Here is a 27,890-nt window from a genome sequence, read left to right as displayed (position 1 = left end):
GTAGCTGTTACTAAGAGCTGCAAATTGGCTGAAATTAACCCCAATTTACTGTCCAAGCTTTCCCCTGGAAGTTGGAAACCTTCAATAGACTTCATAGTTCCAAGATAGTTACATCAGACAGATGAGATGGCTGCCTAAGTGGAAAGACAGATTCCTGGTGCTTCCTAATCTGCCATTTTCCTAACAGTTTTATAAAACACCAATTTATGTAATCCTTATAACAACTTATCATGTAGGTAATATTATTATCCCCATTTTACATATAAAGAAACTGAGGCACAGACTTACTCAAGGTCACACAGCTGCAAAGTGGCAGAGGTGGGATTCAAACCCAGGCAAGGTGGCTCCAGGGCCCAGCTCTTTACAACCATGCCACACTGCCCATCTTTAGATAAGCGTGCTATCAGTGCTTTATGGACCTAAACAGGCCTCATATTTACAGTCCTTTTATTACTGTAGGTTTAACCTTTGCTGAAATACTCATAGATGACTAAAGATTTTAAGTTCTCCCATCAATCATCTTGACAAGGAAAAACTCCAATGCTATATTTTGTGTGCAAGGTTACAAACAAACTAAAGGTCCAGTAGGAATGGTTAAATAAGTGGTTGAATATCTATTTATATATATAATGCAATACTGTGACACTATTAAAAAGTCTGAGGCACTTTTACATGTACTTTTTATAAAGGATAAATAATACAAATATGTTTGTAAGTACATATAACATCTCTTAAAGGATATGCAGGAAACCAGTAACAACCACTGCCTTTGGAAAGGGGAACACAGAGCTTGGGGTTCAGTACTGGCAGGGAGTCTGACTTTTTGGCACGTATTTCTACACTGTTTGACATTTTATCACGTGCATATATTGTTATTCAAAATATTTTTATGTCATATCATAGCTATTTCTTGTGAAAAGGAGTTGTTGCAGTAGACTCCCAGACAGCCCCTAGAAGGTATTTTTATTGGCATTCTCAGTTATTTAAGCTCCAGGATCCAGCTTCTGGGCGTTTACTAGTTCCAGGGAATTGGTTTCTGGCTTTTAGAGGCTCCCCTTTATAGACTGAGTAACAGAGACTATCTGCCTTGACACACACACTCACCAAGCAGGAGCTGGCCTAGAAGTGGATTAGAAGCTGGATTAGAAGTGGATATAAAACTGCCATTTTACAGGCCCTCAGGTCGCCGAGGCTATTTGGTTCTCCTAAGAAATGAAGTGTAAATTCTTTTTATTTGCTTCACTAGGGCCTCGGATTATTTCAATCCATGCTATTCATAATGCAGATCAAAATAAGCACCTGGCCAGGTGGTGTGGCCTAAGATGAGTGCAGGAATGTTACACGGGGAGCAATCTCTCACCCCTTTTTGGTTGAGAAATCCCACATTTCACTGCTCTTAAAAGCTCCTTAAGTTGTGGACAGACAGGTTTTTCCTCCCAACTAAAGGATACTTGTTCTTATTGTTGTGAATGAAGTGAACAACAGCCAGACACCCTGCATTGAAATAATAGGTTGCTTTCAGTTTAAGATCTGGGCTCTGACCTCATCGGTTCTTAGTGGCTAAATATGGCTGCATACCAGAGACACCAGGGATGGAGACCTGGTCCAGCCTACCGGTGACTTAGCCTGGAATAGGTCCAGGCCCCGGGGATGTAGGGGCTGAAAGGACTGGAGGTGGGTTTCTCTGGAGAGAAAGAAAGCAGGATGAGGAGACTTGTGGTCATTAAGAAGCTTTTCCACTTGTCTTTTAATGCCATTTATTGACATATACCAACATTTGTTATTAGCGTGTTTACAAACGGTAGACACTGAAAAGTCACTTTTAAGACTGATCAGCGTACACAGGATTTAAAGATAGGGCTAATGCTTTCTTTTCTTTCTAACTAGTATGAAAATGGTAATGTCAGACTATCTCCAGTTTGAGTTTGTAACCACTAGGGGCTGACCTAACTCCACTAAAACCAACTATTTTCTAAACCATTTCTTTTGCAAATTACCAGGTTCCAAGATAACTTAATTACACTGTTCATCAACTGTAATGTCTAGAACCATTCCTCCCGACATTGAAGGACTTGATGTCAAAAGAGGAAAATTTCAGGTTTGGGTTCAAAGATAAGGGGCAAGAGCAGAATAAGAAGTGACACAAATCAGAGAGACCATGAGAACCAGGACATCGAGAAGTTCTAGCCCAGTGGCTTACCTCACGGGATCAGAATCACCCGAGGGCCTCACCTGTCATGCCCTTACCCCATGAATCAGAATTGCTAGGGGTGGGGCCTGAACACCACATGTCCAAAAAAGCTCCGAGGTTTAATCTTACGTATAGTGATGGTTAGAACAACTGTGCGAGCCTAATGCTCACTTCAGAAAGGAGGAACCTGAGGCTTTGAGATGGCAGATGTGTTAGTCAGCCACATTTCCAAGTCACTCCTGGGGAAATCCCCCGTCTCCTGACTCTCTATCCAGTGCTCTCTGGGAGGGAACCTCCCCTTCCAATGCATCAGGACACATGCATTATACCACTTACGGTTTGGTTTCTGGCAGTCTTCTTGAATGATACGATGGATCTTTCTGTGCAGTTCTTTGTCTTCTCTGGTTACCTAAATAGGAAAAAGAGTTTGAGAGAGTGTTCTTAAGGTTGTGTCATCCAGACTCCCAATAGTTTCTACAGATTTCAGAATAGTTTCTGAAGATTTCATAACAATCATCATCTCTATGCCAACAATGTGGTGTTCAATACATGGCCTACTGAGCAGCTCTGTCCCTGAGCAGCTCGCTGCTTCGCAGCTGACGCAGAGGCACACTCCCTCGGGTGGTGGTTCACTGGGGCCATGATGTAAAGAGAAACTGGAATACTTCTAAGGGGCAACTTTCTTCTGAAATATTCATAATACATTCATAAAATTTCTCTTATTTGTCATATTTTTGAGGGAGGCACAAGTGATCCAAGTCTCTGATCTCAACCCCAGCATTCTTTCCTCTGTGCTCTGACACCGGCTTTGTGTTTCATTGGCTTTATTGTTTCTCTTAACCATAAGAAAAAGCAAAATAAATAAAACCGTAAGGAAAAGCTAGCAAGAATAAATCTAGCCCATCCACTGAAAAACTCTCTGTCTTCAAAGGTGAACCTAACCTGGATCCTTTCTCAACCAGCAACCAAATGAGTCTCCCTCTGCGTTCAATAGTAAATCTTATATTGAAAAAAAAGAAAGGAAGGAAGGAAGGAAGGAAGGAAAGAAAGAAAGAAAGAAAGAAAAGGAAATAGAGGAAGAAAGGAAGGGTAAAAAGTAGCATGCAAAGACACTTAGATCAGGAGTGCTTGTTTGATAGGACTTATAGAATGACCAGGTTTAAGAATGGAGATGCTGATAACGTCTGCCTTCTCACAAGGTTATTGTAAAGATTAAATAAGGAAACGTGGTGAGAGCTGCTGAAAGCTGGCAAGGGCTATACAAAAAGAAGTACCAACATTACTGTGATAACTCTTTCCCTGAGGCCAGGCTGTCAGGAAAACAGAAACCTACAAGGTCAGGCACTAAGGTGAAAGGGGAGTGAAGTCAGAGAAAGGGGGTGGTTCTGCTGAGGAAAAGACAGCTATTGTTGCTTGATCACCCCATTCCAGCTCACACTGACTCACAGGAGGAAGTGCCGCAGCCTCTCATACCTCAGTCCTGCACTGCTGCCCACGGTCCTGCTGCGCCCCAGGAAGAGCTGCCTTCTACAGACCCAGGGGGCTGACCCCAGAGCCTCCTAGGCAGAATCTGACTGGAAGTGGGTGGGTGGGTGGAAGCGGGGGCGGGGTGAGCTTCTCCAACCTCACTAGAGGCAATCAACTACCACCAGGCCTCCCCATCCTGGGAAGGGGTAGATTGCACTCACCCTTATAGAGATTGGAATACCCTTTTGCAAAAGTATTCAAATCGTGTTAAAACATCTCTTGATTTTAAAAAATGCACTAAAATGGGGAATCATTGGAGTAAATCAATATCAAGAAAATGTCCGCTATTAAGGAAAACTTCCCCTCAGGAATCCTGCTTGTAAATAAGGAGACTTGTGGGATTCCTCAGGGTTTTGATCTGTCTCCAGGAGAGTCACTCATAGCTGCAGCCAGGTCTCTGCTACTGAAATCAACGGTCATGAGGAGGCCCAACGTCAGCCTGGCTCCTCCAGTATTCAAGGTAGGCAGTGAGAGGCGAACTTTTAACTCTGCAAGTATGAGACAAGCAAGCACTTGTACCCCGTTGAGAATGTCAACTGACACAGCTTTGGGGCAGTCAATCGTGCTGTTAACCAAAAGCTTAGAGGACATGCCCTTTGCTCCAGCAATTCCTCTTTTAAGAATTAAGCTTACAGATATGCTTACATTAGTTTACAAAATAGTTGTGCAAAAATAGCCAGAGCAACACTACTTGTGAGAGCAAAAGTTGGAAACACCATAAATGTCCATCAGAGAGAAAGGGTTAAAATATTTATGGCAAGTTCCCCTAACATGGAATACCACACAGATAGCAAAAAGAATGAGGTAGATTTATAAATACTCACGTGGAAAGATGTGGTAAGGTGCTATTTTGGTGTCAAAAAAAGTTGCTGAGCATTATTTAGAGCAGTGGGTCTCAACTGTCCCAGGGGACACTTGGCAATATCTGGAGACATTTTTGGTTGCCACAAGTGGGGTGCTACTACTGGCATCTAGTGGGTGAAGGACAGAGATGCTGCTAAACATCCTACAATGCAAATGACAGACCCCCACAATAAAGAATCATCCAGCCTAAATAGTGCTGAGGTTGAGAAATCCTAATTTAGAGAATGATCCCTTTTTTTTCTTTTTGGTAGAACAAAAAAAGCCAACAGAGCATATATTTATACGTGTGCATTTGTAAATGCACAGAAAAACGTCTTGAAGGATATACTGTTAAAAGTGGTACCTTGGAGAAGGAGAAGGCCTGACTTTGACTCCTCACTTTATTTACCTCCTTAATGACTGATTTTGAAAAAGAGTAAATAGGTATTCTTAAGTAATAAATATATTTGTAATTGAAGCTAAGAAGGAAAATAATTAAGTGGTAAGTCTCTTACATAGAATAGTTGATCAAAACCATCTTTCTGGTAAACAAGTCCTTTGTCCTGCAGCAGTTTGATAGCATCCTTAAATATACTATGAATTTCCTTGGAGGTGATATCATGCTCAAAATCTGCCTGTGGGAAGAAAAAAGGGGGGAAAATGAAGGAAAGAAATAAGTCCCATCTTACAGCACCTGAGAGCAACTCCCTAGACTAACTGGTTTATGAATTCGCCCTACAGGCTTTTTATGTGCTGAGTCAAAAAGATCCAGGTATGCGCCAGCCTAAGCAGGGTGGTATTTAAGAAGGATTGGGAGGTTTGCTCTGGCAGGATCATGCTTTATAACTGTTCCACACCTTCATTATGATTTCCCCCTCCTTTTTTATATTCCCCCCCCCACTCCGGTTCAAGCCGTTGTTTCTCAGTCTAGTTGTGTAGGACACAGCTCCCTGGCCCACGCTGGTATTAATTCTTGCACTCCTCCCCAGGCCGAGGCAGTCGGTCGCCAGTCCTCAGTCAGCCGCTCACAGCAGCTCTCGCTGGCTGCCGGCCACTCACAATGGCTACCGGCCACTCACGCTGGCCACTGGCCACTCAGGGCAGCAAATGGCAGCACAGGGTAGCCCACGGCAGCTCATGCTGACCTCCGGCTGCTGATGGCAGCCCAGCTCCAGGGAGAGCCATTGTTCACAATCTTAGCTGTAGAGGGCGCAGCTCACTGGCCCATGTGGGAATCAAACTGGCGACTCAGGCGTTAGGAGCACTACGCCCTAACTACCTGAGCCACTAGACCAGCCCTCATTATGACTTTTTGTTTAATTTGTTTAATTCAACGATATGAAATGGAAAACTCAAAGAAGACAATCTTTATTTTTTTATACAAAACTAAAACATGGTATACAGATTAGTGCATTTTTTTCATTAAAGTTGTAGCTATATACAACCTCTTCCTAAGGACTCCAAAGAATTTTACACAGTGAAATAAGTTGGGGATCCCAGCATGTAGAAGGTATTAGAGTCTCCTTATTTTAAATGAAGAGCAATGACGGCAAACCCCTGTGCAGAAAGAACTGTCAACGGCGGGGCCGTGGGCTGAAGGTGGACAGGGACCTAGAGTAAAGCAAGACCACCATGTGGAAGGAACCTCAGCTGCTGTCAGTTTGCTGTCTCCTCAATTTCAACATTCTTCCCTTCTGTAAGAGATGGGTCTGCCTACAATGGTCATGAAGTCATCTTATTTCTTATTCTCAAGGAAGCTAAGTTTTCAGCTATGTCCCACCATGGTTCACTAGACTGTGCTTCTTGAGTTGGGGACTTTGTATTTCATCTTGGCCACCTCCTCCCTGGCACACAGTGGGTGACCAGTAAAACGTTTACATAATGAATGGAAGTAGATACCCAAATACAGGGGAGATTTTCAGTTCATTCCTAAAACAAACTGGTGAACAATTATCCTTCAAAGTACAGATCCATTTTTAATGTGACAGAAATTTGTCAAGGTTATTAGAAAGATCAGAGCGCCAAAGAAACATGGTAAAGCTTCCAAAAAAGTGTTTGAAGGCAAAGTGAAAGGTATTTATGAAGGCTGTCTGGGGCAGCACCTAGACATGCTGAAAAAGAGTGGGCTTGAGATTTGTTGATGACATTTCCTTAAAGTAGCAGGGACAGGAAAGAAATCCTCAAATGGCCCCGAGGGTTGACAATTGCATCCCTAAAGAAACCTTCTCTTTCTAAAAGAGATGTCCCAAACTAGCACTGTTTTAATCTAATAGATCCCAGCGATGTTTCACAAAGGAGTTCTCCTGGGCTGAACAGGAGAGTCCGAGACTCTTAAGGGTCTAAGTTTTTCCCGAACAGAACAAGCTGGAGAACCTGGTTATTAGAACATTAGGGCCTAAAAATTGACAAACATTCCAGGGCATGACAACACCCATTTTCTGAAGGGAGAATAAGGCTGAGAAATATTTGACGACACTCATGGGCAGAAAAGCTATCTGGGTGTGTTTGGAATAAACACCTCACCTAGCAATCCTCAGCCATACATCTTTTTATTCGCTGGGGGGTGGGCTTCAGGCAAAGCTCTTGTTAATTTCATATGTGAGTGCTCTTACTTAGGGGAAATACAACCAAATATAGCTCCCCCACAAAACTTTGTAACAACCTAATCTTCATAGATTTGTCTTCTTTAGTCAATTTAATATAAGGATCCTAAGGGTGGAGTTTATTACATCTCTTACCAAGATAGAACTAAATAGGAAACTAACTAGAAATATCGGTACATGACTACTCCGGTCATTAAAAATGACGTTTGGTTATCCCCAGACCATATATAAAGCCCGATCCCTCCTCCCAGATTTCAGTAAGATCGAGCAGCAGGAAGAAAGAGTGCTAGGCCTGTGAAATTAAATGCACAGTGTCAGCTGTGAGCAAGGAGGACCCAACAGAAAAGGCTCTCTGTAAACGTAAACAAGATGCGAAGCTTCCTCTCCAAAAACATTTGCCTCAGCTGACCTTGGGACATATCTCCCTGATGATTATAAAGACACCGTCTCAAGGGTAAAGCCTCCAATCATCTGTTCCAGCCAGTAGCTTTTCCTGGCCTGGGATTTGTGTCTTTCTTGTCTTTTTCTAAAGAGCAATGACAGACTCATCTGATTCAGGAAACCGAAACTGCTCAGAGGAAAAAAACTGACTGGCTGAATGTGTTGAGCTTTAGCAGGCCTCTCCTCATCCCAGGTCAGGAACTGGGTGGATCTCTGAAATATATATAGTCTTCATTCCCAAACAGCTCAACATTTATATAGCTGTCAAAGAAACAATGGTTTTGCAAGGCCTGCTTATCAGGTTTCTGGATTTGCTAAGAAGGGCCGCTATGGAAAAAAAAGAAAGGGGAAACATTCAAATCCGCTCTTCCCCTGCTTCTCAACTATAATACTATCACAATGATTTTTCTGAGATGCTTTCATCTGTATGACAATACAAAGTGCCAAAGGATCTAGGGTTTCACCATCATTGTAAAGCATCCGTAGCCTCCCAGGCTCTATTAAATAGGACTCAGCTGAATGACACTGACCCCCCCTTCCCCGCCCCGCAAGCAGAGCCATGGGAGGGAACAATTCATAATTGATGGAAAAATAGTTTCCAAAGACAAAACAAATGTAGCATAATATTCATTTCTTTTTAAACATGCAGTACTGGGCAGTCATAAGTTTCTCCTCTAAGCATTTTTAAAATGATATCATGCCAAAGGTTCTCCACGGATTGTTTTAGTCCTGAGACCTCAAGTCTCTTAATTATAGCCACTGCAGAAGAGCTGGTTCACAGGAAGAATGTGGTCTTCACTAAGCTTCAAAGTTTCCTTCCACACATGCCAGTAGAGTGGTCAGAAGTCCTAGGAGGCCAACTTGGCATTGAGCCGCCTCTAAATGATTAAATGGGAAAAAGGTCAATCTTGCTGTCAGCAGACAGCTGGAGAGCTGCAACTGTTTAGAAGCAACAGTGGCACAGGACAAAGCGGCCAGTCATGACCCTCTCTGCCTTGGTGTTTCCTGAAATGATATCCCTCATCTCTGTGTATGAAATCATGGGTCACTGGACACACAGCCTGGTGCCAGGAAGAGATAATTAGGTGCATGAATGAAACTGAGAAGCAGTGGTCGTGCCTAGGAAGTTGCATGGGGACCTGGTGTCTGTTCCACTAGAATCACAAAGAATAATATATGTTACCTAACAAGGGTATTCAGAGCAGCCCTGTTGGTAACAGCAGATTAGAAAACACCTAAACAGTCCAGGAATGGAGGTTTGTACCCTAAATTATCGGACATGTAACAAAAGATTATTAGTGGCAAATCTATATGTACGGCTAGGAAAAGATCTGTAAGACAAATTGTTCAATGAAAAGCTAGGTACAGACTACCGTTTAGCATGCTACCATTTGTGTAAAAAAAGGGGACACAATTACTTCTAGTTTATATATGCACAAACTATCTCCAGAAGGGTATTCCTGAGACTAGTAATGGCGCTTGTCTCTGGGGAGAGGGGGTAAGAGGGAGGATGGGAAGGAAAATTACTTTCAATTAGATACTTTCAGGAGCTATTTGAAGTTTTAGAAACCATTCTTTAATTAACACATAATAATAATTATCTAAAACCTACTTTATGACAGATCTGTTCTAGGCACTGGTTCTAGAGAACAGAGAAGACAGACAAGACCTCTGCTCTTAGAGAACTTAAATTCTGCTGGAGGAACAGGCAGGCGAACAAATAGATACCAGTGAGATCATGATATAAAAACGGGGTGATAACATAGTGAGGAAGTAGGTGGCTGTCAGAGTAGATGGTCAAGGCAGCCAAGAAGGTGACATTTAAGCGGAGGTTATTTCCTGGTGGAATAAATGAAATACATAAATACGAGTCATACTGTGTTTCCCCAAAAATAAGACTTAGCCAGACAATCAGTTCTAATGCGTCTTTTGGAGCAAAAATTAATACAAGACCTGGTATTATATATTATATTATATTATATTATATTATATTATATTATATTATATTATATTATATTATATTAAAAGACCCAGTCTTATATTATAGTAAAATAAGACCAGGTCTTGTATTAATTGTATTATAGTAAATAGGACCGAGTCTTGTATTTACTTATATTGTAGTAAAATAAGACCAGGTCTTATATTAATTTTTGCTCCAAAAGACCCATTGGAGCTGATTGTCTGGCTAGGTCTTATTTTCGGGGAAACACAGTATTACAACAATAAAAATCCAAGAATTGCAATGAAAGGGAAAGCTTAACACCAAAGTCTCAAATAATTCTTAATTCCAAGCAAATATGTAAACACCAGACAACTTAAGTTCACCTGTATCACTAGGGTTGAAAAAATGGGGACAGCTCTTTCCAGGAAGAATAAAAATGACTTAAGTGTTCCTTGAAATATTTACTTATAAACCAGACTGAATACAACTTGGTCTTTATTCAAACTCCTAAAATGTGATAGGTTAACCTTATTCTGAAGAAGAGGCAGCAAGTCATTAAAAACCTTGGTTCAAATTCAAGAATCATCTTGCTGATCAATAAATAATCTTGGAAGGATAATTATCTCTTCTCATCTATTCCCTCCTCATTTGGCTCCTACTGAGATTAAATACCCATCTCCGTGAGTACTAAGAACTAAGTACTATGAACCTTAGACTATTACTATTTTTTTACCTGAAGATTAAGTAAGCTTAATGAGATTAAGTAAGGAGGGGAAAAGGGCAGGTCCATTCTCATTTCAAATTCTTAGTGGTTAGTGATCTTGCCAGAATAGACATGACTCGTGAACCATAACTTCTATTCCCTGGGTCCACCCTGTGAGTCTTAATGCCACAGTCACGTTCACTTGCACCATTTGGCTGCAGATTTGGGACAAGGGACTGGAATTCTTGCGTAGGCATGCTGCACTTACTTGCTCGGAGCAGGAACTGTGAATCACGGGCTGATTGGCAAGGGACAGCAGAGACTCCTCCATTTCCAACTCCTGCTGATAAAAGGTTTGCATTCTGTTCTTCACAAGGAATTCTTTGACTTTTTCACTCAACAAACATGTGAGACTGGCAAGGTCCAGGGCGCTTGGATCGCTGCTGGGGAAATGTTTAAAAAGGCCTGCTGAAAACTATCATGTTTCTGTTCCTTTCGGGTGTGCATAAAACAGAACCTTAGCCAGGAAATGCAAAACTATATTAATGCCTGTTTTTGACATAAAGGGCAATTCACACCGTGAATATTGTGCGGTTGTTTAAAAGAATGAGAGGAACTAAGATATTCATGATAAATTAAAAAAAAAAGTCAAGCTACAAAATAGTATGTAAGGTATGGTCCCACTTTTGTAAAAAAGCACATGACAATCCACAAAATATATGGGTGGATATTCATGCTTGTGTATGCACAGAAGAAAAATGTTTGAAAGGATACACATCAACCTATGGACAACGGTAACCTCTGGGGCATGGTTCTGAGACGGGAAACAGGACAACAGAGAACTTTCACTTTTTACTTTATACAGGTCTATAGTTTGGGTTGTTTTTTAAATATAATTTTTGAAAACATAATATATACACATATTTTTACAATACTAATGGGTACATAGGAGTCTCCTTTCTTTCCTCCTCCCAGTTCCCACCCCCTTGACAAGGGCTATTATTGATTCTGTCTTCTCCCGGAGTTCTTTGATGCATATACCCTGTTTCTCTGAAAATAAGACCTAGCCGGACAATCAGCTCTAATGCGTCTTTTGGAGCAAAAGTTAATATAAGATCTGGTATTATATTATATTATATCACCTGGTCTTACGTTATAGTAAAATAAGACCGGGTCTTATATTAATTTTTGCTCCAAAAGATTCATTAGAGCTGATTGTCCGGCTAGGTCTTATTTTCGGGGAAACATGATCCTAGCAAAGGTGCATATATTTTTACTCCTTCTGTTTCTCTCCCCGCAACACAAAAGAGTAAAATCATTCCTGGTAGAGAACGACTGGTATTGTGTTTTGTAGTTTTTAATACAACATGTCATGTGAGGTATTTTGATTATGATGCATCTTAGTGCAGTTTTCTTCAGGTTTTTTGCCTTAGGGCTCATTGGATCTGTGAGTTTAGTTTTCATCAAACTTGGAAACTTTTCAGCTATCATTTCTTCAAATATTTTTTCTCCACTCCCTCCACTCTTTCAGGGACTCCAGTTACACATATATTTTCCTCACAACAACCTCAGAACATCTCTACTATTACATCTTCACTTTATGGATGGGGATGACGACAGAGGCACACAGAGGGTGAGCAGACTTGCCCAGAGCCTCAAAGTGAGTAAGTGGACAGTTTCCGGATTTGAACTCAGGGCCACTCCAGCATCTGAGCTATCCCCTGCTGACCTTACTGCTGTGGTCACATCTTCAGCAGTGACAGGCCATAACTTACCTTAGTGCCTCTTTCTCTAGGGCTGGGCTGTGGAAAGGTTGGTCATAAACTTTCCTGTAGACACTGGGCAGCTCTAGCATCCTTGCAATTTGAATGTTGTACACTGGATCGTCCACTTTATCTAAGAAGCCACACGGGAAAATATGCCACAGAAATTACACTGAGATCAGTTCTTTCCCACGTCCAAATTGCCGCTAGGACAACAAGTATAATAAATGAGGCAGAGGGTCTCCTTCCTTGCGGGTGCCCAACTATCATACAGTCTAGATGCACTAAATAGTTCGCAGTCATCCTGCAAGAGGGAACGCAATGCCCTAAGTGTCACAGGCTTGGCCAGGAGTAGACTGGGACTAGGGAAAGCACATTAGCTTATTCACTCATCTGTTAGCGTGGTGGACAACAGGGGCTGTCCACCAGATTGCCAAGCGAAAACCAGCCGGAGCAGTGCAAAAGGCATCACTCTGATGATACAGGACTGTCATATATCTGATTAGCTGTTTTCTTTCAAAGTTAATGAACTCAATGGTGTTCAAAAACTTCCATCATTTTGAAGAATATGAACATCTGCCCTAAATGGATTCACACTTTTGAACTTCAAAGTACTTCAGAAGTTCTACTATGTGGTCTGAATAAAATTTCCAGTTATACATAGTAATAAATCATTTGTTTTCTGGGGGAGGAGGGTTATCACTTTGTGAGGGGTGTAAACGTCTAATTATTACATTGTTTTGTACACCTGAAACTAAAAAAAAAGAAAAGTTAAATAAAATAAATCATTTGTTTTCTTTGCCAATTTATTTGTAGTTACCTTTCTTCAAAATAAATTTAAGAAATGCTGCTTTTCTAAAGAAAGCATGTTATGAAATACAGTTTCTTCCATTAAATAGAGTTGATCTTTTTATTTGAACCTTTTAGAAGTTTGACTTTTAGCTAAACAAGTTTATTGGACACACACCCAGAATAACAACCAATTTGGCAGAAGTAGCTTGTGCTTACAATAAACAGACGCATGGATTTCTCGCTCTCCTCTGTACGTGCGGACATAACCTCTGATCCGGATAACATCCCCAATTTCCACCTTTGTTCTCTGCTCAGTGGTCTCTTGCAGCTTCTTAAACTGTGAGGTTAAGCTCAGCTCTCTTGCACTTGGAGCAGCTGTAGTTGTTAGGGTCAGAAGGAAAGAGAATGCGTAACACAATCACTCCACCACATTTGTGAGCTAGTTTTGGGGTAATACCAACACAAGGCATTTGTTTATTCTACTTCTGATTAGTTGCTCTACTACAGGAAATATGCATAACCTTTCAAAATCCTCTACTGAATAAAAGGCGTCAGCTGTAATTATTGAAAAGTATGGTGAAGGTAACAGAGTCTAGGAGGAGACCTGACAACCCAAGTGGGCCAGTTCTGATGTGGCTCCACCTTCTTTCCTACCCCTGCATCACCAGCGTAAAGGGCTCTACGTGGTTCTGAATTGAATCCTACATGAGTTCAGCCAGGTTTGATGGCAGTAGCTCTCAACAACCCTTTCAAGTGTCCTTGCAGGGAGACAGAGGTCTGGCATAAGGGGAAAAGGGACCCAACAGTCTATCTGTGGTTCTGTTTATGAGGGAGGCAAATTCACCTTAGGCTGATTTCCCACCTACGTGCTCAATACCCTAATCCCTTACCTCTCATCTTTGTTGGGTAACTAGGCTAATATCCACCCACCCCCCGGACCCTCCTCATATGCACTTAAAACTATAAACTTAAACAACAGAGTCCACCTTATATACAGTTGTGCACGATCTAAGTTACATGACCATGTACACGATCACGAGCTTAACACAATGCCAGATCCATAGGAAAAATTCAATAAATGTTAGCTATTTGTGAAAGAAAACAATTAAGCCCTCCAGACAAAATTATTCTGTTTTCTTTGGGATCTTTCTTTGGGGATTACTGGATAGAAAAGTACAAACAGGTTCACAGCTCATTACGTATTGTCAGAATGTTTGCCAGAAAAAAAACAATCAAACTATTCTCTTCTTATCAGGTGTCACCAGCCTTGTGTGCATGCTTGCAGCTCCTACACTGGCTTCAGCCATTTGGATTTTTAATACCTTAAAAGATACATAATTCTATAATGTTTTATTTTGCTTTTAAACTGCCAGCAAGGCTATGTGTTTTTATATGAGATCATCTTCTCTCTGTATTCTTTATGTATAAGCCCTTCATCTCTTTTGAACACTTTATATTAATTTCTGAAAGATTTGTAGGGAAGATTTGTCAAGGTATGCTTACTCCATCCACTCTCCCTATTCCATTGCATTCTTTCTCTTTCATTTCATTGTATGACATAAGAGTTTGAAAAAAAAACACTTTTAGTCCATCCCTTTCGTCACTGATGATAACTTTCAGTGTTTTCCCAGGGACTTAGGAGACCTTAACATATATATCCTGGGATAAATACACGACTCTATCTTCTTTGGGTTATTTTATGTAAGCTGCAAGGTAGGGATCATCGTTACCTCTTTTTCAATATTGCTATCTAGCTGAACCAACAACATTTGATAAATGCTGATTTATTTCTGACTTTTGTATTATTTTTGGTTTGTCGTATACTAGGAAGGAATCTCGGTATATTAATCAAATATCCTGCTATTTAATGCAACTTAGATAACTGTGGCTTTGTAATGTGCAAACGCATCACTTTTCTTTTAACGCATCTACTATACCAAGGGAAACAGCGACCTCAGGAGCATGGAAGACTGTGTGTATCTAGTAACCAACAGTTAGGAATCTGACACAATCAGCATTAATGTCACTCAGCTTACTGGGTTTCTTCAGAAAATACCCAAGTATTACGTTTCAAAAGGTTATCCCATCTGTGTTTCTATCTCCACATCCTTTTCTACTTAAGCTGAATTTTAAATGTATTTATAAATTTCACTGCCATTATTCAGATATTACAGGTGATAATAATGCTTCATAGGCACCGCTGAAATGATCTTACTGACGGCTGGTCTGAGAAAAAGAGGCCCAGCTTTCATTTAAAGGGTCAGCCAAACTGCCAAAAAAAGGGGTGGGGGAGGGCTCACGCTGGGTAATTTAATGAATATAATGAGATGGCTGGAGCCTGACAGAATTTCATTTTAAGTTGCCTATTATTCCTTCCTGAAAGATAAACCCTCTTTAAAATTCTAATATTAAGGGCCAACCTATCTTAACTTTTCTCATAAGCTAAGTCCAAATGGTACATTCAATGTGACATTTATAGGAGTTAATATCATATTCTTATACCTCAACTGACTGGAACATAATTTTGACTCAGACTAAAATTTTGTTTAAAAAAATTAGTCTTTGCTGGCCACTTTCCAGTAGAAGCTTTAACTCTAAGGGCAATTAAATTACAAGGAGAGAATGGGCTACTCAGGAACAATTTAAAGATATCACTTCATATATAACATGATGAGAATCATTTTCAGGCTTTCTCTTTATATTCTTACCCTCTCTTTTTATTCTCAAAGCAATTTTCAATTAAGTCTATCCACTGTGATTATTTCTCTATTGATCTACTTACAGATATTATAAAAGTCTCACTCTCAGTATTGATAGCTATTTTACCTAAATTATAAAGTCTAAGAGTTATATAATATTCTTGATGATGTCATTTCTTAAAAAAAAAAAAAAAAAAGAGTTGATTTTGAAAATTAAAACAATGTCTAACACAGGGACCTGCAAACTATGGCCCATGGGCCAATTCCATCCACAACTTGTTTTGCAAATAAATTTTGACTGGAACAGAGCCATGCCTGTTTGTTTTTGTATGGTCTATGGCTGCTTCTGTGCTACAATGGCAGTGCTGACCATGTTGCCCACAACGCATAAAACATTTACTATCTGGCCCTATACAGAAAAAGTTTGCTGACCCTTGGCATGGAACAAGTATGCATATTCAAACTACCCCTTCTGAATGAAGATCATGATAATACAACAACCATAAATCTGCAAGTGATATTAATACCCTCGACATATATGAAAATTCAAGTATCTGGGTGTTTTATAGATTTATATCTTGCCTAAGAGATATCTGCTCAAAAGCCTGTTGTCTCTTTTAAGTTTTTTTCTTTTTTTTTCATATCTACAAAGCTTCTTAAGCAAACTTCCTACAGTGCCATTAATTTAGACTTTCCCAAATTAGGAAATGGGAATACGAAACTTATCTGAAACCGATGGCCAAATTCTAAGCTAAATACATCAGAAAAGTAACCAAAGAACCATTCCACTGGTCAGCAGAGTCAAAGTAGGAGGTTGAGATTCTGACAGGTAATGGCAAAAAGGAAAGAAGTACTACATTCTTACCATGCAGAACACAAGGAAACAGATACTAGGTGTTAGCTCTGAGAGCAGACACTTACTGAATAGCCCTACTCTGTATAGTACCATACTGAGTGTGTTATAAAACAGAGAAAAACAAGGTACCAGTTTCTGTAGCTTCTCTAGAACCAAAAATGATCACCAACACTGCAAAATATTTTTTGACATTACGAACTCAAGCAACTTAAAAAACTACCGAAGAACTTTTAAAATATACTCAAGAAATTCCAAATGTTTTTTCAGTTATAGTCAATATACAATTTTAAAGTTCTGTTTCAGTTTCTATTATTTAATGGCTAACTTCAAAGGAATCCAGTCCTACCTCCTCATCAATCTTAGAATTCCTTGTACATTTGTTGAGCATGTAAATATTTCAGAAAAATCTGTATCTGAATGGCAGCATAAAAGCCAGTCTTCAAAATCTTCTTTGGTCAAGTGAGCTGCCTGGAGCAAAGAATTGACCTGACCGAAATGCTGAAACTCCTAGGAACCTAGTCACATTCCTGTAGGCTTAGGAGGAAATGAGCAGCAAAGAAATGGGAGAAAGAAAAACAAGTGGCTCCGTTTCAGTATCAGTTTGCAGAGTAGCCAAAGCTTTGGGCACAGGGCTTCAAGTTGGTCAATGTAATTCACCAGTGGATAAATGTGAAAATTTAGCCCTATAGCTTTCTGATGAGCTCCCATGAGTAAAATCCAATGGTTTGCTGAAGAGCAAAGGAACATGGCAAAAAAAATTACCTGAGGAAGACTCAGTATTGATCAACTTTTTCCAGCAGATGCAGTTTATAACTCCAGTGCTATCATCCACTACAAGAGAAGTGTGAAAAAGTAGAAGAGATATTTGAGCATTGCTGGTGAATTAACACATTGTCACTGGGTTCAGCCATAGTGAAAGAGGGCCTTTTTCAATAGTCTGGTTGGGCAAATCCCTTATCAAACTCTCCTTCCACTTTAGACATAATCTCTCACTATACACCAGTGGGAACTGCTGGTCTGCAATGTCAAAATGATACATAAGCCCAAAGAAATGTAGTCAACATTTCACTTACCCTTCCTCAAAGGTACTAATGATTCTTGCCTACACCTCTCCTGAAAATAGCGTCCTCTGGAAGTGAAATGCAAAAATCTCAATGACTGCTAATATAGAGAATCAGCTGTGCTCTCCTAACCTACAACAAGAGAGTGTCACATGGTCTATAATTAGAGGCACTTAGAGCAGCCTTCTGTCACCATTTGCTCTTCCACTAGCTCCTGACTTACCTGGACAAAGTAATCCAAGTCTCTGGGCCCGGACTTCTCTTTGAAAGAGCTTCTGCCCACGCCTTACCACTGCATGGGGATGTAAAGACAGCCAAGTACATCATAGAAGGGCAGAGTTTTATTTTTGTAATAGAAAATAATTATATCTTGGTCACAAACAATACTGGTCTGGCTTATTTATTCCCAGTACAAAAAAAAAAAAAAAATCAAAGAATTCCCATTGCACTTGGATTTATAACTGTACAGGTATTTGGAGATGTTTGCTATGGGATGATAGGTGTTGTCTCTTTGCCTAATTTCTGACAAACTCAGAGCAGAGGTTGCTAAACATGGGGTTAGTGAGCTTAATGATTTTTAAAAAATCATCAGCTAGACTGTTGTAAAAGCACATGTAAGAAATGAGAAACATAAGGCAAATTATTTCCATTGCTGGTTTAAATCTGTGTTGAAAGCAGAAACTGAAGAATCTTTCTTACACTAAAATAAATTCTAGATGGATTTTATTTTATTAAATGTAATATAGGTAAAGTTAAGCCAAGATGAGAAGAAAATATGGGTGAATACTTTTTAACCTTGGGCTCATAGCTGGTGGGGAGAGACTTCTTTCAAGCAGACCTGAATATCAGAACTTATTTTTAAAAGTCTGATATAGCTGACCAACAAAACACTAATATTTGTATAGCAATGTTCCAAATGATGGGGTTAGTGTCTTAATATATAAAGAGCTCATATAAATTAATAAGAAAAAGACCAAGACCACAAGTGGCAAAGAAAAAAGAACGTGTGATTCATGGAAGATATAAAAATGGCCAATAAACAGGTCGGTACACTAAATTTCCTAGTTACCAGAAAAAAAGAAGCAAATTTAAATAATTTCCTCAACTACTATTAACAGAATGACAAATATTAAAAACACTGATACCCTCATATGCTGTACTTCCAATAATTTATCCTGAGGAGAAAAACAGAACAAATACACAGAGATATATACATCTTCAAGAAGGCTGTTCATTGAAATATTGTTCATAGTACTGGAGGTTGGAAATGTTGAAGAAATGCAAGGATATTATATCTGTAAGTTATCAATCATGCACAGATTGCCAATGAAATGTTCTCGGTCACCTAGTTCAAGTGCCTTGTCTTTCCCCAAGTAGACTAAGAAGAACACAGATTTAAGGCAACACAACAAAAAGGGACAACATCAATTACAGCAAAGGATTGAAATTCAAAGTTAGGCTTCTGACAAAATATCGAGCTTGGCCTCTTAACCACAGAGGATCTTAGAGCTGCACAAGGCAATGTATTCAAATGCTTACGTTAAACTCAGCGAAAAAAATCAAGACCTGTGACACTAAACTCATATTCTAATAATTCACTGGTATCCAAACTATAGAAACCCTTTATTTAAAAAGTTTCCATCATAATGAGGGAAGGGAAATTTTCTAGCATCTTTCACCTGACAGTATTCGTCAGTATCATTCATTTGACACTTAGTTCAGGTCGGTGGCTGCAAGGGGCTCCCAATAGAGGAAAGTGCATGAGGTCTAGGAGTCCCCAGGTGCTCTGAAAGGCTGGGGTTGTTCAAATTCAGCATTCAGCTAAGCGTGGTCCTTTCACATAAACTCAATATCAGACATAAATGTTCTTACCTCCGTAACTGTAGAAAGCATCTCTTTCTCTCACTCCAATTACAGTTCCCAAGATATCTACCTGTTTTATTGGATGCCCATTGTAAAAATATACACCTGAAATTTAAAAAAAGAGGCAAAGTCCACATAATGTATAAGTACATTTTCTGCTTCAGTCAATGTTAACTGTAGGGATGGGGGTGGGGGTGAGGGTGGGGTGGATGTAAAAAATCAGTGGCATGCTGCTCGCTGAAATTCCAGACTTAAGAAACAACCCTTGACAAATGGCAAGTACCAAGTAATCAGATGTATTTTCCTCAAGGGTCATGAGAAGGCCTGGCTTTAAAGAAGCTTGTACTAGGGCGGAAAAAAAGAAAACCAATGATGCCCAGCTGGATCTGGCTAATCTTTCCAGTTGTGAAAATGAAATGTACCTCCCTGTAGAACTCTCACAAGGGCCTGAAAACAGTCATTATGTTATAGGACCAAACGCAGCACGGTATTTTGAGGGACTGGAAAAGGAAGGAGAGGAAATCATGAGAAAGGCTTCTTTGGTTTTTTCGGCATACTTTTCTAGGAAACCAGTCATCATTTCTATGAATTAGCAGTAGCTTTTTTTTTTTCTAAAGAGAAGATAATTAGATTACAAACCACTACGCTTTGAGACCAACAGATTACAACTCAAACTTTTTGAAACTCTTATTTTCAAACCTAGACGCTAGATGCCAGCAGGCAGATTCCCACCAGAGGAGAAACCTGGGAGGATGAGCCCTACTCACTTATAACCAGGGGCCTTTTTTAGACTTAGGGACCAGACAGACAGAGGGACTCCTGGAAGTGGTGAGTCCCTTATTCCTTCCCAAGGTCCCAGTGCTGTCCTGGTTCCTGCAGAGCTTTCCTTCTGTGGCCCCCCAAAATCCTCACCTGAATTTTTCGTCTTTAGATACTTGCACTGTGTTTCTGTCACCTGCTGCTAAAGAGTCCTGACTAAAATCCTCTCTAGCCTCTTTCTTTCTCCCCACTATGGCTGAATTCTTTACTTTCAGGAAGAGGCTATACATTTTTAAATGGTGACTTCCTTTTTAAATAAATATATGAATTGTAAGCTGAGAATCAGTTACCACTTCAGGTACTTGGACACATTCCCCAACCTGCTCCCATCAAGCCTGGTCAGAGCCTTTCTTTCCCACACTCTCAGAGGGATCTATGGCCTGAACCCTGACACCCTTCAGAACCCCCAGACTGGCCTCCACTGACAAGTCTTTTGTTTCCCCTGAGCATATAGAGGCTGGGGATGAGGTGCTGACAGTAGAGTCCCAGGAAATAGACAAGGAGGCTCTGAGCCCCAGTCAGCCAAAACTTCTAGAAGAGTAAGACGTGGTTTGAAGGGGAAAAAAAGATGATAAATTTAGCCAAAAGAAGAAGCCTCTACAGGCATACTTCTAAAGATACTTAGTGGATGAAATTTTAAGAGCAAGACAGTTCCAAAGGACTTCTGAGTTCTTATGACTGAAATACGGGTCTCTTGGTTACCTCCTTTGGTGAGACCCGTGGGTCTTCTGCCCGTGCCTGCATTGACAGAACACAAAGGAGAGAAGTCATCTTAGAGGAGGGCAATCCCTATAGGACCTTTGCAGGCAAGCTTTCCCTACGTCTCTGCTTGGCAGAAGGGAAGCTTAAACCGGGAGAATGAGCCTCACCCAGAGATGTGGGCATGGCCTCCGCTACTGAAGTTGTACCCCACCACCATGCCCTGACACGCTCATGTGCAGAGAAGGGCTACGGCATGGCACTGCTCTGTTCCTCCAACTTTGTTGGAGGGCCAGGTGGGGCTTAGAGTGGCCAGAACTACAGGCTGGGCTCTGGCTGCAGTCAGCCCTTTCTGCTTCCACAAATGCACTGTACAGATAATATCCCTTTCTATTTGTACACTGAGCAAAGTTAGAGAGAAGTGTTTTCTAGAATCTGACTGGCCTCTCCCTCCCCCAGCCCAACTATGGTCTGTTCTGGTTGCCAGGCACTTGTTTGTGTTAGAGATGGAACACTCCCCAGGGTTCCGTGTGGATAGCTGTGACCCACAGGACATTGGCAATCAGAGGCACAGCTGTGGAGCCCTTCCGACCCATGGAGGGCCTTCTGCCTGCCCCCGAAATGTCTCTCCAGCTGGTGCTAGAGCCACTATGGGACGTTTTGCTGATGACGTCTGAAAGCTTGAGACAGTCCCAGAACTCTCTGGGTTTCCTTGGGACACCTTGGTATGTGCTGCTATGATGATTTTTATAGTAAAGAGCCAACACACTTTAAGGGGAAAAGAGCTAGCCAAAAGGTGTTCTGCCTGGGTTGAAGCATTTGGAAAAGGCAATGAGAAGATTATGTTAATAACAAAAGCCAATGAAGTCTTCAAGTCACGTGGAGGCCAGGCATCCAATGGTACAAACTCTGTGTCGAGCAACACTTGATAAAAATCTGAACAGGTCTTCATTTGAGGACACAACAGACTTTCTTGAAAAAGTGCAGAAAAGGGAGCTAAACTTTCATGTCATGGACTGACAATGGCTCACCTTCAAGGACAAACATAGTCACTCAGAGATGCAAAAAATCCTTCCAATCCCAAGTCACTGACAGAAAAACATCTTAAAAGCATCACAGAACAACGGAGAACAAATTTAGAAGAAAATAACAGATGGTTCGAATAGAAACACTCAGAGAAAAAGCAATTGAGGAGGAAATACACTGCTTAGAAAAAAATAAATTTCCCAAGTGTATACAAACATGAACGATACATATCAGAGGTGCAACCTCTACAAGAAGATGGCCAAAGACATGGAAAAAGAATTGGAGAGAACCACTTCCTTCTAGCAACGAAAGATTCTCTTCTATGGGAAAACAGCTTAAGAATATTGGATGGCAGCTTTGGGGACTGAGAGAAAGCTTGGCAAGCTAAGAATAGAAAGTGACCACAACAGATACTGGCTAATGTTAAGTTTAAGTTGCAGCCTTCCCCAAGTGCACCCCCACAGAGACCCAAAACACATCGATGCCTGGATCATCAGGTCCCCAGAAGGAGGAGGGTCAGCGGGAGGGCTCGGGGATCCAGGGCCGCAGGCAGGTCTGATTCAGCTTTCACAGCAGCAGAGCCCTGAACAGCCATATCCACAGCAAGACATTTACCTGTGTTTTCTCTCTTAAAAGCACTTTTGATTTATGTCTTTTTAGTCTAACTGCTGTTATTTAATTGATGCTACAACTGCTCTTATTAAAGTTTGATTAAAATGCCTAATATTTTTAAAATATGTATTTGTTTAATACAATTCTTACGAATACATTATTTCTACTTCATTGGACCCTCTAGACTTAGACAATATAAGTATTGCATTTTGATTTAAATAAAAAATGTATTTATCCCATCATTAAAGTTTGACATGACTAGAGACATTTGTAATAATAAACCATTTCCACATGCTATGAGCCATAAACAAAAAGACAAAACAAAAAAGATCCCTAAATCTAAACACCACTGCCACTGTCAAACCTCATATTTTTTACTAGTTTAATCCTAAATTCACAGGTTAATTTAGGGGAGTTGACATGTTGCAACCACTTTGCAAGGCAATTCAGTAGCTAACTACTCAGCATAAGATAAATTTCACAGGTTAAGGGCAGTCTCCCACAAGACTGCCCTCACTTCAATCACCAACCCCAAATTTGGGGGGTCCTCAGGCCACCCACACTTCTGACCAACCGGCTACAAATTTAGGGATTCCCATGACTCAGTCAGGTTTGCTAATTTGCTAGAACGGTACACACAACTCAGGAAGGTGCAATATTTACAACTATGGTTTTATAATAAAGGGTACACATCAGGATTAGCCAAATGAAGAGATACATGGGACAAGTCCAAGCACAAAGTTTCCATGTCCTCAGGACACACTGATGTATGATTACCACCTGGAAAACTTATGCAAGCCTCAGTGTCCAGAGTTTTTGTTAGGGTTTCATTACATAAGCATGATTGATTGACTCATTGGCCACGTGAAACTCAATCTCCAGCCCCCCTCCCTTCCCAAGGAATGGGGCTGAAGTCACCTGGCTCAAAGCCCAACATTATAATCACAGGGTTGATCTCTCAGGCACACACAACCCGGGGTTCCTAAACTACCTGGGGCCCAGCAAGAAGCACCTCATTAGCCTAAACCCAGGTGTGGTTCAGGGAGCTACCATGAATAACAAAGACACTCCTATCATTCTAGAAATCCAGAGATCTCCCAGGAACCAAGGACAAAGGCCAACCAAATTCTTTCTTATACATTCATTTTCTATTTTACCAATTTTTGGTTAACTTTTTTGTTATTCTATTTGATATTCTTTGCTATTTAAACACTTGTAAATTTTATGCAATCAAAATAGAAGTTTTTTTCTTTACAGCAAACCAAACCATAACAAAAACAACACAAAAATAAAAACCTAGACCAGTGGCATTTCCCACCCCTAAAACCCTACAGTATAATCTAAAGATCGTTATGTGGGATTATGGTTGATGTCTGCTTCAACTATGAGGTTTCATTTAAAAAACCACATCTGGAACATTATCACTAGTGATACAGCAAAGATCACCAGGACCAGCTTTCTTTGGTTTGTTGTTAATACGTCATAAAGTCCTTCACCCACTGGAAGAGTTAAGGCTCTGTCACACCCGATACTTCCCTTGAGAACCTACACAAGGTCTTTAAGCAAGGCTGGCGTTTGGTATGAATTAATTTCTCCCTGACGAGATGTGCTATTTAGAATACCAAACTGTTGTGGAAAACAGATGAATGTGGGGGAGGATGGCTGCCTTCCAAGGAAAAAACAGACCATTTCCAACAATAATTAAGAAATAAAGGTGTGGTGAAAAATCTGTACAAAAGGTTTGAGTATAAGGTTATCCAAATATATTTGTACATAGAACTGGAAACACAAAAAACGCCGTCTCATTAAAACTGCATACCTGAGATTCTTGACTCATAGCTTGCTAGTCATTCAAAATAGCAGAGAGTTTAACCAAACTTCTCATATAGCACAGTAAACATGTGAAGATCCATCCACAGCTATGTAAATTATTTAAACCTACCCCACACTATATGTGTTAATTTTTAAGTATGAAGAGCCTATGTTTAGTGACCACTACTCTAATAAAAAAAAAGTGATTTCTTCAACTTGACACTTATAAACCTTTGTTGCTCCAATTGCTATTTCTTCAGGGCCCAACTACACGCCAGGCACTGTGCTAAGCACTGGGATTACATATGTGAATAAGGCAGATGATGTCCTTCCGCTCCGGGAGTTAAAATTACTTTAATATAAATTCAAAATTTGATATGAATTCAAAACAAACAAAAACCTGTCAACGAAAAACATCCAGCCTAAGAGAAAGCTTCTACGAGTTTATTTGAGCCAAACTGACAATTGCCGGGAAGCAAAACCTCAACAGACTGAGAAAATGCTCCATGAAATGGCAGTTTGCAGCTTATTTTATACATAGAATCAAAGGAGGAGGGTTACATGAAATCCACTGGTGATAGATCAAGGGGGTGGGAGAAAGCAAAGGGGGCGGAATCTCTGGGATTGGATAAAAGTAAATTGGAGAGACAGGTACTTCTTTCACATAGGTGGGTGCAGGACAGTTATAGTTCACACAGAGATGTTAATCAAGGGACAAGAATAATAATGAGGGATTCTATACTTTCCTGCTCTGTTTCTGGAAAAAGGGATTAGTGACATTCCAAGGACGTCATTTTAGGTGCAAAAAGACAATAGACAGGCCCACTTAAAGGCACAGATTAACTTTATAAAGGAAGCTTTTGGCTAAAGATGTGACTTCCTGCTATGGCCCACTTAGTTATGAAATTTTTTATGCTCATGCCATCTTATGTGGTTATTTTCAGTCTCCTGAGCTTGTCAGGTTTAATATGTGGCCCCTTTTCCATCCACAAACCCAACAAGAAAATCAGGTTAATGCCCATTTCTACAAAGACTCTTTATAGGTGAATCACATCCAGGACAGGTAAGTGGCACAGTTAGGAAAGGGAGCAAGGCCTGAGGATGCCTGGTCCAGTGAACTTTCCTCCAAGAACAGGCCCCCCAAAAAACAACTGAGCATTTTAAAATATGAAAGACTTCAAACGCAGGTAAAAACATTCCTCAGTACAAAGGTTACTTCCCCGAACATCTACTGAAAAAAAGACTTAGACTGTTTTTAACGTGCAAAGAAATGAAATCATTTGAAGATCCAGGCTTTGAAAATGACCTATCATTTTCAAAGCCTGCAGTAGGAAAGGCTCTACTGAAAGCCCCTAAATCCCAGCTTTGGGGGAGGTGGGGTGGCGATGCACCACAGGTCATTCACCAGGCGTACCAGCCACCTACCTGGCACCTGGTGAGACTCCTTCAAGTCCAGGATATCCCTAATGTAGAGTTTGGCAAAGGCTAGAAACACAGGATCCAAACCCCATAAGAGGGAAGGGGTCTCCTCTTCACACCGCCTGGATTCAGACTGCATCGGGAGGTTGGGCTGTAGTTTCCAGCAAATCCTGAAAGTCTCACATCACTCAGTCGAGAATCTAGAGACACAAAATGAGGATGCAAGGCGGTTAAAGTGGGGGAAGTTGGCCTAGCCCCAAAGCTGCTCCCCGGCGTGCAACCAGAACTCTGCGAGGGGTAAAATCCCAGGGGTCCAAGACCTGTCAAACTGCATCGCCACGGGATTGCGGGAAAGAGGCGTTCCTCGAGGACCCCTGAGTCCTTTATGGTTCTACACCTGAACTCTCCTCTGCCCCACGGTCGTGTTTTTCCTTCCCCAAAAGTACCAACTTCGAAACCGTTAAACAGCACCTTTTGGAAGATGTACCCATACAGGCGTACCCTTAAACTGCTTTAATGGGCGGGGTCCAGAGAGGAATAGGGGCCCTCGTAGCCAAACACATGTGGGGGAACATAGGGTGGGTCTGTCCGTCCATCTGCCCTTGCATGTTCCGGTTTACTCCATGAGGCTCAGAACAGGAGGGAAACCGGAACCAAAGACAGGCTCGAAGCCCCTCCCGCGCCGGCCCCCAGATCCCCGGGGCGCGCAGGCCCGGCCCTTCCGGCACTTGAAAGCAAGTCGCCTCTGAAGTTCCGGCGGGGCCCCGACGCCGCCCCCACGGTGCGGGGCCGACCTACATCTCTCCGCCCAGGCCTTTCCCGGCTGCCCGCGGCGCCGCCCCTCTCCTCCCGCCTCCGCGCCCCATTCCACCCTCGGCTGCGCCGCATCCCAACGAGGTCTCGCCTCACCCTGCGCGCGGCCGCCGCTCCGCCCTACGCTGGCCCTGGGGGCGGCGGTTTGCCCGCTTGCTTTTTGACTCCGGCGCCGCGCGAGACTCAACGTCCTCCCGGACCCCGCGGGAATCCGCGGGAGCACAGCGCCCAAATCTCGAAGACCTTGGGCGCTCGCCTGGAAATTTCGGCTGCCCAAACCCCGCCCTCCCTCCATGTCACCCTTTCGCTCCACCTCCAGTTTCGTGGTAGGATCCTGAACCAGGACCTTCAAGATTGGGACTGGTTCGGACACCCCCCCCCCCCGCCTTTTTTTTTTTTTTTTTTTTTGGTTCCTGCTATAGTACATGAAATAAATAAACTAATACCCAAAGCAGGATTACCCTGTAGCATATTTTAAATGTATTTACACTCATAAATAATCTAACACATACATTGGGACTACAGTCTCGCTTGGAGATGTCAGTAGCTAAATTTGAGACCATTAATGAATGACTATGAGGTTCTCTCTGTCTAGACTATAGAATGTTGTGCATTTAAGAATTTTGAAAAACTGGCATTTTGGTAAATTGTGACCACCTTGATGGTGCTCGTTCCCAGTAGTCTTAATTTAAAAGGAGAAAAGCTAGCCACATTCCACTTTCATAAATAAATAAATAAGCTACATCATGGCATTACTCAAGATGGCAAGAGTTTTTCCTAATTTATGGGGACTCTAAAATGGCAGGCGTACAGGTCACTCTGGCAGTCCATTCCCGGAGGTGGTAGGTGGTGGCCAAAGAGATAATTGCTAAACTATTTAGCAGAGAAGGAACTTCAAGCAACTGGAATGGAAAATGTGTGTTATTAGAACGATGGCATTTAATTACATCCCTGGCCACTGAAGAAGCTAAAAAACAGAGTCCTTGGCAAAATACAGCATTGCTCAGATTCTACTGCAATGAACAGCTGGGTCTGTGGAATTGAAGGTTTCATGAAGAGAAGACACCCTTCCTAGTAGGGAGAGGCTCTGTTTGAGGAAGCATACCCAGGAGGATATCCAGTAGGACATTGCTTCCTGCTGACCTGTCAGATGAGGAGAGACAGGTTGGGCGACATTTTCTTGACTGCACACTTCAGCTCCAGGGTGGAACCCAAGAAGAAAATCACTGCTGGGTGTTCTCAGAGCCTGAGAAGATTTCCGAAATAACTCATGGCTCTCAGGGGTACAGTGCTAGAAACAAGGGCCCTTGGGGACTAAGCTTACTGCCAGCGTTGGGGAGAGCCACACTCTGGGTGGGGGGCGAGCAGAGTGAACTACCCCTAAGTCATCTTTTATAAGGAAGGCA

General features: G+C 41.4%; 1 protein-coding gene across 14 annotated transcripts in view; it reads right to left on the bottom strand.

The window, feature by feature from the left end:
- STN1 (STN1 subunit of CST complex) overlaps positions 1–26,750 on the bottom strand; it is a 37,644-nt gene extending 10,894 nt beyond the window's left edge. Inside the window, exons 1-10 of one of the 14 annotated variants that reach the window (XR_012498436.1) lie at positions 26,173–26,497; positions 25,678–25,871; positions 19,294–19,389; positions 17,123–17,191; positions 13,022–13,180; positions 12,026–12,146; positions 10,519–10,690; positions 5,077–5,196; positions 4,543–4,689; positions 2,528–2,600 (exon numbers count right to left, since the gene is read on the bottom strand). Coding sequence is in view for 12 of the 14 variants with exons in the window: in XM_074339097.1 (XP_074195198.1) it covers positions 4,564–4,689; positions 5,077–5,196; positions 10,519–10,693; positions 12,026–12,146; positions 13,022–13,180; positions 17,123–17,191; positions 19,294–19,389; positions 25,678–25,810 (999 nt within the window). In the remaining 2 variants the exon portion in view is untranslated. Of the gene's footprint in view, positions 1–2,527; positions 2,601–4,542; positions 4,690–5,076; positions 5,197–10,518; positions 10,694–12,025; positions 12,147–13,021; positions 13,181–17,122; positions 17,192–19,293; positions 19,390–25,677; positions 25,872–25,991; positions 26,100–26,142 lie in introns of those variants that run through there. The other 13 variants (XR_012498435.1, XM_074339094.1, XM_019725061.2 and 10 more) reach the window with 13 other exon arrangements.
- Positions 26,751–27,890: the final 1,140 nt, after the last annotated feature.

Source organism: Rhinolophus sinicus, linkage group LG07 (assembly GCF_036562045.2).
Source record: "Rhinolophus sinicus isolate RSC01 linkage group LG07, ASM3656204v1, whole genome shotgun sequence".
Classification (NCBI taxonomy): Eukaryota; Metazoa; Chordata; class Mammalia; order Chiroptera; family Rhinolophidae; genus Rhinolophus; species Rhinolophus sinicus.
The sequence above is the reverse complement of the archived record's forward strand: the minus strand, read 5'-3'. Positions and strand labels throughout refer to the sequence as shown.